The sequence below is a fragment of the Manduca sexta genome, chromosome 10, assembly GCF_014839805.1.
Source record: "Manduca sexta isolate Smith_Timp_Sample1 chromosome 10, JHU_Msex_v1.0, whole genome shotgun sequence".
Lineage (NCBI taxonomy): Eukaryota > Metazoa > Arthropoda > Insecta > Lepidoptera > Sphingidae > Manduca > Manduca sexta.
The window spans coordinates 4,040,743-4,055,196 of record NC_051124.1 but is presented as its reverse complement, the minus strand read 5'-3'; the positions used below and the strand labels follow the sequence as shown (position 1 = coordinate 4,055,196).

Below are 14,454 nucleotides of genomic sequence, written 5' to 3'. Positions count from 1 at the left end.
ACCATATTTACCCGATAACCGTTGCCAAATATATTCCATTCCTTCTATAGTTTTAATTAAATTTGTCACAGAAGGAACAGTTATTGCTGTTACACGAATTTTGTTGCCCTGTTTATTTTTATGAATAAATTTTACAGTTTTTAATATCTCTTTGGCTTTTCGCCACAATTCATGGTGAGGTGAATTTATTTTTATAGGTCCTTTATAAATTTTACCATTTGGGATGAACATACTTTTGCCGTTCAATGAATCAAATAAATTGTCAAGTAAAAGTGTGAAATCTACTAACTGACGACATTCTGCTGGAAGATCGCCTCTTGCCGTTAAATGTTCAGCCGCAACAGCCATTGTATGACTAAAAACTTGTGTTGCCAACTTTACCCGCATTTTGTTGATTTTCTCAGGATTCACATGCTCTTCGTTTAGTTTATGTAATAATTGCAATTCTCCGTACGATTTATCTGCCCTGAACACCATTTGATAATAATCCCATTTTATAATTTTTTTCTTTTATTATTTGTTGTATAGATAAGGTCCTTAGTAAGTAGATTATTACGAAGGCCTTTTATTAAATGGGGAACATCATATAACGGGGTTATTATTTGTCCTTTAATGCGTATTATGTCATGATACCAATCTTTTCCTTTCCGTAAATATATAGCTTTCGTTTCATTAACCAACTCTGTTATGGCACCGACATTAACGGGTGCCTGGTCGCATGTTGTGCTAATTACGTTGAGTCCAGCATCAATAGCATGTTCCAAGACAGTTCGTATTAGTATTTTTAATTCTATCTTATTAAGTCCATTTGTAAAATAATATGCTATTGGCTGCTTAAAATCATTTTTTATGCCTTTTATCATAAAAACCAAAGCGTGGTTAGAAAAAGAGCATTTTTTATTTGAAGCAAACCCTTGTATTTCATCTTTGTATGGATCATATGACAAATGGGGAGTGATTGACATTTCGTCGAAAAGAACAGTGCAAAAACGATTTTTATTATCCTTTTCCAACAGTGTCATTTTCAACCTTTTAAAAATTATAGGATTTATTCCTGGAATTATTTTAATTTGGCTTAGTACTCGTTTCATCGTTCTTGATGATGGTAGAGTAAAATACTTGCATAAAAGTTTGTAACACTTAGGACTTTTTGAATAAAGACAATGACAAAATTTTTTCCTCTAGCGAAATTCGTCTTCGCTTCGGTTTCTTTTTCGTCTGTAGCTGCATGTGAGCAAACAACTGTGCTGGTTTTGTCATGTTTTTAGTTATTCTTTGAAAGGCTATATTATCAGACAACTTTTCAGCGCTCTGTAAGCGCTGCTTAAATACTTCACCTCTTTTACGGAGACGACATATTTCACTACGTAATTTTTTTATATTTTTTTGGAATAAACCAATTTGCGTATTGTATACCGCGTGTTTTCGGGGCCTACTTGTAAGGCAGTAGTTATGGTCCGAAAATACTTTAGTAATATCTGAAAAATAAAACATTAAAGAATATTATTGTTCAAGCAAGTAAAAGTATGTAAGTAAACATTTTCAGAACTTTAAGTACGATGTGTATATAGCATTACCGGTGACATATGTACTTGTTTCGGCCATTACATCCATGGTTTTATGAATATCCGGTGTATAATGTTCTGTAACATAATTCGATATGAGAGACATGAACGGGCAGAAAAGTAAAAGTCGAGATCTTTAGAAAAGTTTTGCTCGTAGTGTCACGCACCTTAAAAGCCCTTCGCGCTAGAAAAATGCCTAAAAACATATTGATGCATAGCACTATTTATTTATAATCAGATTCAAAATTAAAATATTATCCAGGTGATAAAAAGTACCTAGCCTATCTTATATTAATCCAACTCTGTCCGTGTGCCAAATTCGTTTAACCGTTTACTTCTGACAAACATATACTAACACATTTTCATAAACATTCGCATTTCTTATATCAGTAAGAGTACGACAAATATAATTATATAAGTAACCACTCAGGTTGCTGTTGTGCTGTCACCCATCTTGTCATCATGTCTTGTAGTTCCAACTTACGTACTTTTTTTAATACAGCGGCATGCAACCGCGGCAATATTATTTTTTTAGATCCTTTTTCCAATTAACAAAGCTAACAGAAATGTTTCCTCATCTGAATTCACTCTATTACTAACAATCCAAAATGCGTAGCCAACTGTGAGCCCGCTGCGTGATCGCTGTGCACTCGCGGCTTGTTCGCTGCACATCTGCTGCGAATTTACGGCGAATTCATTGTGCATTTGATACATCAGTGTGATACATCTAAGGGTACAACATCTAGCCTAAACACTTAAGTAGATATATATCTGAATATATCTATCTGAATCAGATCAACCTGTAAATTTCTTGGCGCGTCATGTGGAAAACATCTTACCTAGATTCAAAGTTGGAATTGCAGTTCTACATAAAGCACCGTTACACAATTTATAACAGCTCTCAAAGTGCCTATGGCACAACCGCAAGTTTTTTTTTATATATTCTTCTCCTCTGTCGAGAGTCTTTTTATCGAGAACTTTTATCCACACTTGAAACCTTTCCTCTTGCCAAGATTTCCACCTATAACTAGTTGCCTTAGGGAAATAATGCAATGGTCCTGAAAAATAATACAATAATTTATTAAAATATAATAAATGATGCCCTGTATTTTTACCACAATACAAATGCAAGAAATGAGTCCATTAGTCATACAGCTCTGAAATTTATTTATTCAATAGTTAAACCAAAATAGGTATATAAAACCATGAAGACGTAATAATGGCAATCGTATCTATCAACGGATTTTTCATAGTTTAAATATAAATGAATATCGCATAATTTTAATGCGAATACTGAATGTATTGCGTTTTTATTTCTACGTGTATTTTAAAAAAGACATGATTTAAATTAGCAGATTTCGCCATCGCGGTGAATAAGTAGATATTATGTACGATTTTAATGAGTACTACCGATATTTTTTATGAAAATATTAATGTCATTTACCATCAACCACACAACCAAAATAACATTTTGGATATCCATGAGACATATTGTCCAAATATTTTATCAATTCCTTATCGCGTGCAAAACAAATTAAACAAATAACAAAGCCAGGGTCGAATTAGTAAGAAGGTATCGTTGGTCCGTTTGAATAAGCAAAGTTCTTTTATTATTTCGGAAATCGTAATCGCATTTATCACACACAAACTCAAATTAGAAATTGAAAATTTGCAACCGGAATTCAAATTACGGAAACAAGGCGATGTTGTCACTTAATGCAATAAACATTTTAACATGCTTATGAGAAAATAGATATGTAATTTATTGGAAACTAGAATAAAATTTAAAAAGTATGCGTTGTTTTGTTTATAATTGTATTAATAAAATGGAAAAATTAAATTAAGCTTCAGTTGTCATGTTACAACAAAAGGGAGAACTTTTAATATTTTACCATTTAATAACAATCATCAGATATTGTGGCAACTCGTTTGAAATTGTGTCAGACGACTTGCCACAATCTCTGTCATTGTGTCAGTCAATTTTTATCGTATTTCGTTCGGAATTTTCAGTAATGCATATTTTTTTAATTAATTAAAATAGCCTCTGACATTTGTTTTTATGTTTTTACTTATCTAATTTAATTACGTACATAATTATTTTATAAATAGGGATAAAAGGCATGATTAGTGTTTTGAAAACTTATTCTCCAGTGTCATCTAACTGAAAGTATCTTACAACAAAATTAATTTGAGGTTAGACCAAAAACAAATAGAGTGACTGTTTGAGAGTGACATACCCCTGCTGTGGTAGACCATAAAACGGATTCTAGATAAAAGGAAATTAACTCGGTGTATCTCAGTAGCATCAAATGAATACTACCGTACGTATTTTAAATTACTCTGCTTTATCACATTTATAATTTCATTAGATAAAAATGTACGAATTAAAATTTAAAACTCAAGTTAAACTCAAAATAACCTTTATCATTAACTAACATTTCTTTGAGACTTATAAGGATTGTGATAATATATATGAACCTCTAACAATGTCATAGTATTTGGGGTTCATTATATAATTATTGTTATTTTGGAAAACGATAGGCTCTTTCAAATGTAATTTGGGTCAACAAGGCTCCCCATGACTGTGTACAGTAGGTTAAAGAGATGGACAAGAGGCAATATAAATAAATTCCCCGTGCGAATGTGCAGTCGGCGCAACACAATGTCTAGGCATGATGCAAAGAAATTGTATCTTTTTATAACTGGGCGTCTACCAGACCTACCTAGGTGATTCAGTCAATGGCAAATCATGTTTTAGAAATACTCAAACAATTGTCTAAGACTTATCTTGTCACGGTCCAAATATCCCAACACAGGACAAAGGAAATGATTAACTGTAATGTTCTAAATTTGCATTTTTTGTAAAGGGAAAATGTATGAAACTGTAATGTTACATTTCAAAATAGACTTCTACATAGTATTTATTGTTTTCTGTGGTATTTCCTGAGTATATGTGTTAAGATTTATGCTTGAAACTAAACACTCCACTAAATAAATTAGAAATTAAACTGCCTTAAAAATTGCTTTAATCAAAACCAAAAAATCATTTAACATTACCTATATTCTGAATTCCAATGTTGTAGTTGGCGCCTATTTAAAATTACTAGCTAAGCTAGATAAATACCTTAACAAAAATACATAAATCAGTAACACACATTAAAGAAAACACAGTGAATTGAGAACCTTCTCCTTTTTATTAAATCGGTTAAAAATAATTTCAACATCACTATGTTAATTCTTATAGTTTAGGATTTTTTGTTTCGTTTATAGCAGAAATTACTATAAAAGAAAACCAGTTTAACAATAAATTTATTTTATTGAAAGCACTTTGACAGCTTGCACCAATAAATGCACATAAAAATAGAACTTCTTAGAATACAACTTATACATATGTAATGACAAATCATTTTATGTTTATTTTCACATGGATGTTTCATAGATGTTTTGTAATAGTAAAATGATTAATCAAATAAAAATAACTTAATATACAACATTAGATACTACTTAGAAAAGCCTTGCGCTTACAGGGCTTTATGTGGTACAGGTGTGTCACTGAATTTTATTTTTGCTCCCACCAGCTGCACCTCTAGAGAAAGCCATAGCTACACCAATGCTGAGCATTGTAAAGGCAAAACAAGGTAATTTATGTAAGAAATCATTTATTGATATGATTTGCTTAAAATTATTTTGTGTATTATATTTATGTTAGCTTTTATTTATATAACAGCAATAGCAGCACCTTTAGCTGCATCTCCTCCACATGTAAATTCTAAAGGCAAACTATAATAATGTTCTACAGCTCTTTGCAGTACTGCATTTCTGGATAAACCAGAACCATTCCCCACTATCCTCTTTATGTCAGCACTACGCAATATATCCTTAGGCATCATTGTGTGTAAATTCTGTATTAAGCTATCACACAGTGATTTAAAAACACTGCCCAGTTGTATATTAGAAAGATCAATATTTTCAACTGATGCTTTAGCGGTGGGTACATGTCTTTCTCCAAGCAAATGAGGAGTTATACTCATAGCTGATGATGTTTTTGCATCCAGTCCCAAGGCTATTAATTTCTCCCATACCTTAGATTGTGGGATTGGGAACCCAAACTCGAGCATCCATTGTTGCAACATTTTTACAAATGTTGCCAATACATTACCTCCATTTAAGGAAGCTGCCACAACTAAGTATGTGTTATTGAAATATGGCAAATGTTCAATAGTGTTACAGCCAAAATCTGAAATTGAATTCACTACAAAAGCAAGTTGAGCAGATGTGGAAATATTTAGCACAGCATCTTGCGTATTTTCAAGAGTTGCTATGATAGAACACTGTAAATCTCCTAAAGCTACTCCCACAGGGGTACCTGCAGGAATACCATTCCATGAAGAGTTTAATTTCCCAGCAATATCCCCACTTTTGACAATTTTTGGAAGGAGTTCTACTGGAAAATCAATAGACTTGAGAATATCAATATTCCATGTGTTATCTGTGGTGTTAAAGTAACCCCAGCTTGCTGCATTTTGATCCGACATTATTGGTGACTCCAAATCACAAAGCATTGTTACTACGAAGTCTTGAACAGTAGCTGAATATTTAAAATTCTTCAGCTTCTCTGGTTTGTGCTTCAGCATCCACAGTAGAGTAGCACATCCATATCCCGAATAGCACTTTAAATGAGAATCAGGCTTTGGCAATGAATCTAAAAATTCAGTTTTACATCTTGAGTCTTGCCATGTATACAATGCCGACATGTTTTCTCGTGTTCCCTCAAAACGTATAACCATTCCATCCTTTTCGACTTTTTCCCATGCCCTGCAATAAAGAAAAAAACAAAATATGTTATTGATTGTAGTAGTCAATTATTATAATAAATTTTAAAGATCAAATATGTAACTCACCCATCTCTCCATAAGACGACACCGTGCATCTGTCCACAGACTCCTATTTTAGTGACGTGTCGTAGGACATCTCTAGGGAGCCGGGAGACACAATAATGTACAGCTGATACTATTTTCGGCACATCCTGCTTGTTGCCTTCAATCCCTTGATCACTGGGTATGTTTGCCGCAGTGTCTTTGTTTTGGTTCGCCACAATTTCTTTAGCGAGCGGATCGTATACACAAACTTTCACCGATGTCGTGCCAATGTCCATACCCAAGATATATCGTTTCTCCGTCATTGTACACAAAATAAATTCGAATTAAAATACGTGATGTATCACCGAGCTAACGGACGCGCGCACCGGTCTGCTTCAATTGGTAAATTGCGACAGTCTGCGATGTAGTGCGGCGGGTGGCGACTAGCGACTGGCGGCGGATTACGATTCGCGTCTAGTGGCATCCCGCCCGGTTTGCCTTGCGCTGCGACTGAACGTTACATAAAGACTGATTGTTTGTATTCGTTATCTCAATGAGTGGCCCGTATGTTTATCGAACACTTCAACCGTTCACTGACTTAAAGCTAATAAATAAAATTCGACAGATATTAGTTTCAAGATAACAGGTGCAAATTATTTCTGTTTTGGCTACCTTGTATAAATATTTCGATTTCCTACTTATTTTTTATCTGTTGAGCAAACGGCGAACGGTTGATTTCGTGAGGGATCACATTTCATACAAGCGCGATCAAAACATAACAGAAGAATAGTTTACGAGTTAAATCTATCGATGACAGTAATTAACACTCATGCCAACGTTTGTAATGGACTACTCTTGCCAATTTCATATTCATATTATTTGATTCATATAGGCATGCTATATGGAAATAAAGGCTAAATTTTAAATTAATGAGATCAGTTAATTAAGCAATTGTTCGTACGGTATATCTTGATTCGAATATTGATATTTTAAAAATAAAAGAAGCTTTCAACATTAATTTTGAATACTGCTAGGCAGATGTTTCTAAATATGTAATTTTCTAATTTCGTAAATACGTATTTACCTAACGTTATTCAGTGATTGTATATCTCGACAAAACCAAATGCCAAATTTTTAGCGCAAAGAATTAGAAAGACAAAATGGTAAATACCAGAACATACCAGAACGGATAAAGATGTTTTGGAAACTTTTGAATACAAAATAGGCATCTATATTACAGCAATGTAAAACAGTGGTGCACAAGAGTGATTGTTAATAAATAAGCTAATAAAAACAAATCTTCAATGTTAAATCCATTTATGCGATTAATCTTCATTTGTTGCGAGCTTGTCTTTACTAACGTCAGTGGCTACGTCTAGATATTTCATGTCCCACAGCCAATTCATCCACTTCAATTTTATAATTTAATTTAATGTTCCTGTTTTCTGTTATTTTTAACACGTCTATTACTACAAATCTGTCTGCCTGAGTGTACGCGATAAACTCATAAACTACCCGACGGATATAGATAAAATTTGGTATAGAGATAGTTTGAGACTCTGGCAAGGACATAGGCTACTTTCTATCTCGGGAAAATATAAAGCTGAATTTTTACGCCGGAATCTATACTAATATAAAAGCTGAAGAATTTGTTTGTTTATTCAAACGGGAAAAAAATATTTCTCTTGAGAGCTTCCGTTGCGTGCGCTGAGTAAACGGTTAAAGTTACGAAACAAATATATATGTCGGAATTGGAGCTCTTAAAAAGTTCTAAAAAAAATATTATTAAATAAAGTCTCCCACTGCAAACTAGTCTTAAGATAAAACCGTATTATTTATTTTTGGTTATTAACAGCTATCTTTAAGTACTTAAAGCGATTTAAAAACCTTAAAATTTGAGATGCGCATATTTTTATTTAAATATAATTAATAACCCGATTGGAAAATTCGAATATAATAAAATCAATAAGAAATAGGAATAGGCATTCTTCGGTGCGTGGGTGACAGGTCACTCAAATTTATAGAGGTTGGTTTTAATTTTTAAATCGGGAGGCCCTGAGCGAACGGTGCACATGTTACAGTCGGGAATATGTAGATTTACGAACAATTACTAAAAAAACAATTTTAGGTCGACTTGAAAATTTTATACTAACGAAATGTTCTTTATTAAATTCCCCATCTAATGGTGTTGGTTGCAAATTAATATGATGTGTTAAGTATTATAAGAGGAGATGAATGGAATCAACCATATTAGTGGCATTTATATTATGAAATTAATTTACAATATCCACATTATACAAATCAACCAAAGTAAATAAAACATAGATAGAAAATTGTTGTTTAATGTTTTTTTTTATATGTATTGTACACTTCGAAAATATAGCTTCTAAAAATATTGTTAGGGCGCCGGTTTGTTGGGGGTATCGCCTTATGGCAGCTAAGTGCTGGGACGATTTGCGTACGTTGACAGCTCTCATCGGCTCACGTGCCCGTATCCGTTTCTAATGCGTTCAACGGGACATTGAGCGGGCGGAGAACATGGCTACCGAGTGGTTTTAATTGGTATGACGGCACATGATGTTCCTACCATGACTGTATACAATTTAATAATGATAGTGTTAACACTTTGGTCTTAGGCCAGCACAATAATCTATGTTGCGTCAGCTATATAAATACTGATATATGAATTTTTGTTTTCAAGTGTTAAGTAAATTGAACATAACAGACATCCTTCCGTGTTAACTGTTAACTATGTGACGTCGTTCAAGTAACGTTTTCTAGCATTATTTGCTGTCTGTGAACCCTTGGTAAAAGAAAAATCATATGAAAGTCATTCAGCTTTTCTTGAATGATGAAACGTTTTTTTATTATATCGTAATACGTAAATACTAAGAGTAAATATTAATTCTTCAATAATTTTGTTCATTAATCATTGCAATATGTAATAGTAGCTGTGCCCACTGCTCCGCCCGCGTGGAAATGAGTGTGTCACAAAGTTTTCGCCACGTAAATTCCGACTCACGAGATTTTTTACAACCATGCGATCTATTCAACAGTAATCGTTATATTTCAGTAAATTTACATAAAACCGTAATGTACTATTAACCCACAGCTACCTTAAAAATGCACTATCTTTTAGTAAAAACCGTACAAAAACCCGTTCAGTAGATTTTGAGAAAATCGATCACATACAGGCAGACAGCTTTGGGGACTTTGTTTTATTATATGTATAGATCGACAGATTGTAATTCTTCATATTTGTTTCTTTCAGTAATGGTTAAAGTACAAAAAAAATATATAATAAAAACGCATACTTTGTTATAAATAGAAACCCTTTATGCCCTTTTTTAACCGACTTCAAAAAAAGGAGGAGGTTATCAATTCGACGTGATTTTTTTTTTGTATGTTTGTTACCTCAGAACTCGCTCATTTATGAACCGATTTGGAAAATTCTTTTTTTATTCGAAAGAATTTCTCTCCAGATTGGTCCCATAAAATTTTTTTCAACATCGCTTCGGTAGTTTGGTTTTAAAATTAAAAAAACTAGAATAATTATGTCGTCCGAGAAAACGAAATCGCGACTTTAGCTTTCCTGTGACGTATTAAGTTATGTTTTTGCATTGAGTTTGGTTGACTGTATTTCTCACATACTTATACATATAGCATTAGCCTTCTCCCCGTGTCAGGGGTAGGCAGAGGCGTAACATTTCATCGCGATAGTCGTACTATGTGTGAAACATATCAGTTGTGTTTTTGGGTTGGGTTTAATTGAATCTACATCTTACATACATACATATATGTATATAGCATCATACCTTTTCCCCTTTTTAGGGGTAGGCAGAGATGTAACACCACAGCGCGATAGTTGTAGTATGATCGAAATATATCAGTTGTGTTTTTGCGTTAGGTTTGCTTGAATCTACTTCTTACATACATATATATAGCATCACACCTTTTACCCTGTCAGGGGTAGGCAGACGTGTAATATTTCAGCGCGATAGTCGTACTGCGTGCGAAACACATTCGTTATGTTTTGTGTTGGGTTTAGTGGACTCTACTTCTTACATACATACATATATATAGCATCACACCTTTTTAGGGGTAGGCAGAGATGTAACACCACAGCGTGATAGTTGTAGTATGATCGAAATATATCAGTTGTGTTTTTGCGTTAGGTTTGCTTAAATCTAATTTCTTACATACATATATATAGCATCATACCTTTTCCCCTTTTCAGGGGTAGGCAGAGGTGTAACATTTCAGCGCGATAGTCGTACTGCGAGCGAAACACATTAGTTGTGTTTTTGCGTCGAGTTTAATTGACTACTTCTTACATACATATACATAGCATCACACCTTTTCCCCTTTTCAGGGGTAGGCAGAGGCGTAACACCACAGCGCGATAGTTGTACTGTGAGCCAAATATATCAGTTGTGTTTCTGCGTTAGGTTTACTTGAATCTACTTCTTACATACATATATATAGCATCACACCTTTTCCCCTTTTCAGTGGTACTCAGAGATGTAACTCCTCAGCGCGATAGTCGTATCGTGAGCGAAACACAACTTTGCCATTGAGATGGTCTATTTTTTTCTAACACAAAAAAGCAAAAAATAAAAATAATTTTAACAAAAAATTAAACCGCCTTCAAAAATCACTCAAAACCAAAAAATAATTTCACATAAAAGTTTTATATTGGATACCAATTTTGGAGTCGGTGCCTAATTAAAATTGCTAGTTAATAAATACATTAACAAATATACGAAAACAATGTGCTGCCAGCGTACAAAGTCAGCAAATCAGATCGTCACCGAGATGAACGCACCGCCGCAGCACAGCAAATGGAAGCTATTAAGGAAATATTTATATTTGTGAACTGTTCACTACCCAAATTCTTTCCCTGTTACATATAGCTGGTCAAATGTGGGTATATTACACTCCCTGCCCCGAAAAAAGAGGAAAGAAAAAGATGAAACACCATACATGTGCTTGGTATTACACCTTTCACTGTGTATGTTTGTTAGTAGTAAACGTGAACCTACTCCTTTTAATTGATTTCAAACAAATGTAGCTCATAGATGGACTATGGAACAAATATAGCTTAACTAGCAATTTTAATTAGGCACCGACTCCAAAATTGGTATCCAATATATAACTTTTATGTGAAATTATTTTTTGGTTTTGAGTGATTTTTGAAGGCGGTTTAATTTTTTGTTAAAATTATTTTTATTATATATTACCTTTTTATATGAACCTGTTCCATTACCTACTCGACAAATAAAAAACAGTATACAATCGTCGCTTATGGCACGGCACATGTGTAGATTGTATATGCATATCTCTCTAGGTCTTTAGGTATTTTGGCTGAATTTATCTATATCCATAAGTCCGATAATCTAGAATGTAATCCAACCAGCTTTATTTCATATTGTTATTAAAAAAGGGAAATAAAACAAATGTCGGCTAATGATATTGTATTTTGGGAGCTTGAGGATAAAAAGCTCGATATTTATTTTTAGAACACGAATGACGAACGACGTACTAAAATATGCAATGTAATGTGACTGCAGGGTTATAGCCACAAGTCTGCCCAATTTACGCAGTTTATTGAGCGTTTTACTCATAGTGTTCTATACTATACCAGCCTGTATTGAGCCCAAACAAATCAAATGTTTTAGATGTAGGTAGGTTTTAAAAAGTAAAGAACGTCATAATGTTACTAAAATTCTAATTTGACTTAATTTTAGTTTACAATACCACGATTGTTAACTTTTACCTTTACTATAATATAATTAATTTAATATATCTTTATGATTCTTATATTTCAGAATAATGGGCAAGAAAAATAAGGATAAAACCACCGGTGCTGTAGATATCGTAAGTGACACACGAACACATAAGAAGAGAAAACATGTAAATACTGATGTTTCTAATGTTGTTATAAATGAACCAGCACCTGGAAAGAGATATAAAACAAATAAAAATAATGTTGTTGCGAATGATACAAAGCAAGATTCAGACGAAAGTAAACAGACAAATAAAATCGATAAACATTTGAATGCGGATAACACTGACGTCAATCTTGTAAGTGATTCAAAAAAAGCTAAAAGAAAGAAAAAGGATAAAACTGTGGCTGCCGCTAATTTGTCGATGCCAAAAAATAAGAAAATTATTTTTGACGATGATGGACATGGTGTGGTAAATTCTCTAAAACCCAAAGACGAAAATGCCAAGAAGAAAAAGCAATTCCTGTCAGGAGAAGAAGCTGCTGTAAAGGAAGAAGAGATTGATAAGTTTTGTGACGAGTTGGACGAAGAAGATAATGCACAGTTTGACAATTGGGTTAAGTTAATAGAGGAAAGGTTGCATCCGACAAAAAAAAATAAAACTAGTTAATTAATTAATGCATTTAATTTTTACCCTGAGAGATAAGTTTGGCGAAGAATTTTTGAATACTATAATTGTAAAATGTAGGTAGATATTGTAACTTTGATTTTGCGGATTACCAACACCGCAATCCCTCCCGTGACCACGAAGGCTGCAAAGTCTTCGAAACGTCGGAAGGAAATGAATATAAATAAAAATAGTTTAATTTTAATGATAAATCAACTTATTGCTACATTTACTTGAACAATGCTAGCGAATGGTCCAGCATCGTACAGGTTTTCAAAATGGAAAGCGCCACCGCGCGATTAATTGTTTGCCTACGTTGTTATGTAACGGTCTAGATTTCGATATTTACTGTTATTATCGGAATTTCTCGAGTTTTATAGTTGTGGGAAAAATATTGGTAGCATTTTATAGCATGAGCATTAACGTGAATCAAGTTGAGATAATTATGGCACCAACGCTGGAATATGTGCTTTTGAAATAAACAATTGTGACATTAATGAACTTTGCAATCTGTACGTCTGGATCAATGCTTCTTACCTAATACTATTCCGCAATACAAGGCCGCGCTAAGTACCCAGGGAGCTGAACTGAAAATTTTAATCTTGAGGATTTTATATAGGTAGTCTTAATAATTTAACACAAGTACGTACATACATAATATGTACTTACTTGTGTTGAATCCACGGAGCTCTCTTCAATGATGACCTAGTAACGAATTGACCTTCAAGTCAAATCAAATGCATTGAGCTATAGCTTGCACCCAAGGACGGTGCTTTAGTATTACAATTCCATCTTAACGTAATCGTGATTATGGCCATTGTAATAATAAAGATGTAGTGACTGACTGGCGATAGCATCAGCGTCACGACCAATGACGTTTTGTTTATTATCTCCTAACTGCTTTTGTTGTCTATCGTATCAGCCTATTATAGTACATTAAAATTAAAAAAACCGCGGACGACACTTATGCCAATGGGCCGTGATGCATGTGAATAACTACATACACAAGTCACTGGTCACTTTTTAGACAAGACTACATTTACATATAAAATAATCCATCGTTACTAATAACGATGCAGTGGAGACGAGCCTTTACGCGATCATGGACGTTATCATACTCTTGTCTCAGCATGGCGAGCGCAGTGGAATACCAAACAATACTTTGTAATTCAAGGTGTTGGATGGTGTTTTTACTGTTTATGGGCAGTCGTATCGCTTCCAACAGGCGAACGTAAAGCTCGGCTCGTAATTCAAAGCAATTAAACAGAATAAAAGGATGCAAAATGTAGCATGCAGGCTGGTAAACGCTGTTCTTTTCAAATATTTATGCATATTCGATTCATCGAATTTCAAATCACAACGATTTTATAAAAGTTTCACTTCAAAATAATAATATATTGTCGCATTCTTGGTCTGGTGGCACCGTTGAGACACTTGGATATTGTATCAAGGGGCTCAGAATTTTCTTCAAAATCAAACAATATAAATTAACCGAACTCAGGGCCTGGATCATTCAAAAGCGATTGATGTCAGGTTATCGTCAGTTCATAGAACCTTAGCTAATACTCTCAATTACATGCTTATAAGGCCCTTTCATAGACGTGAATATAATAAATAATGATAAAAAAAGGGGAAGA

General features: G+C 33.8%; 2 protein-coding genes across 2 annotated transcripts; one reads left to right on the top strand and one right to left on the bottom strand.

Annotated features, from left to right (window-relative positions):
- Positions 1-4,740: 4,740 nt before the first annotated feature.
- On the bottom strand, positions 4,741-7,194 carry LOC115444394 (sedoheptulokinase). Its single transcript, XM_030170158.2, has 2 exons — positions 6,467-7,194; positions 4,741-6,380 (listed from the first exon to the last, which is right to left on the bottom strand). Exons 1-2 carry the CDS (start codon positions 6,745-6,747, stop codon positions 5,282-5,284), a joined length of 1,380 nt encoding a protein of 459 aa, XP_030026018.1. The 5' UTR covers positions 6,748-7,194; the 3' UTR covers positions 4,741-5,281.
- Positions 5,032-12,824, top strand: LOC115444395. The gene is made up of 2 exons (XM_037437334.1): positions 5,032-5,203; positions 12,253-12,824. Exon 2 carries the CDS (start codon positions 12,257-12,259, stop codon positions 12,818-12,820), a length of 564 nt encoding a protein of 187 aa, XP_037293231.1. The 5' UTR covers positions 5,032-5,203; positions 12,253-12,256; the 3' UTR covers positions 12,821-12,824.
- Positions 12,825-14,454: the final 1,630 nt, after the last annotated feature.

Bases quoted from the DNA above. Each gene is read 5' to 3' on its own strand.
- LOC115444394 (XM_030170158.2), bottom strand. From the start codon at position 6,747: ATGACGGAGAAACGATATATCTTGGGTATGGACATTGGCACGACATCG. The intron at 6,381-6,466 runs GTGAGTTACATA...TCTTTATTGCAG, and splicing joins GTCGTCTTATGGAGAGATGG to GGCATGGGAAAAAGTCGAAA.
- LOC115444395 (XM_037437334.1), top strand. From the start codon at position 12,257: ATGGGCAAGAAAAATAAGGATAAAACCACCGGTGCTGTAGATATCGTA.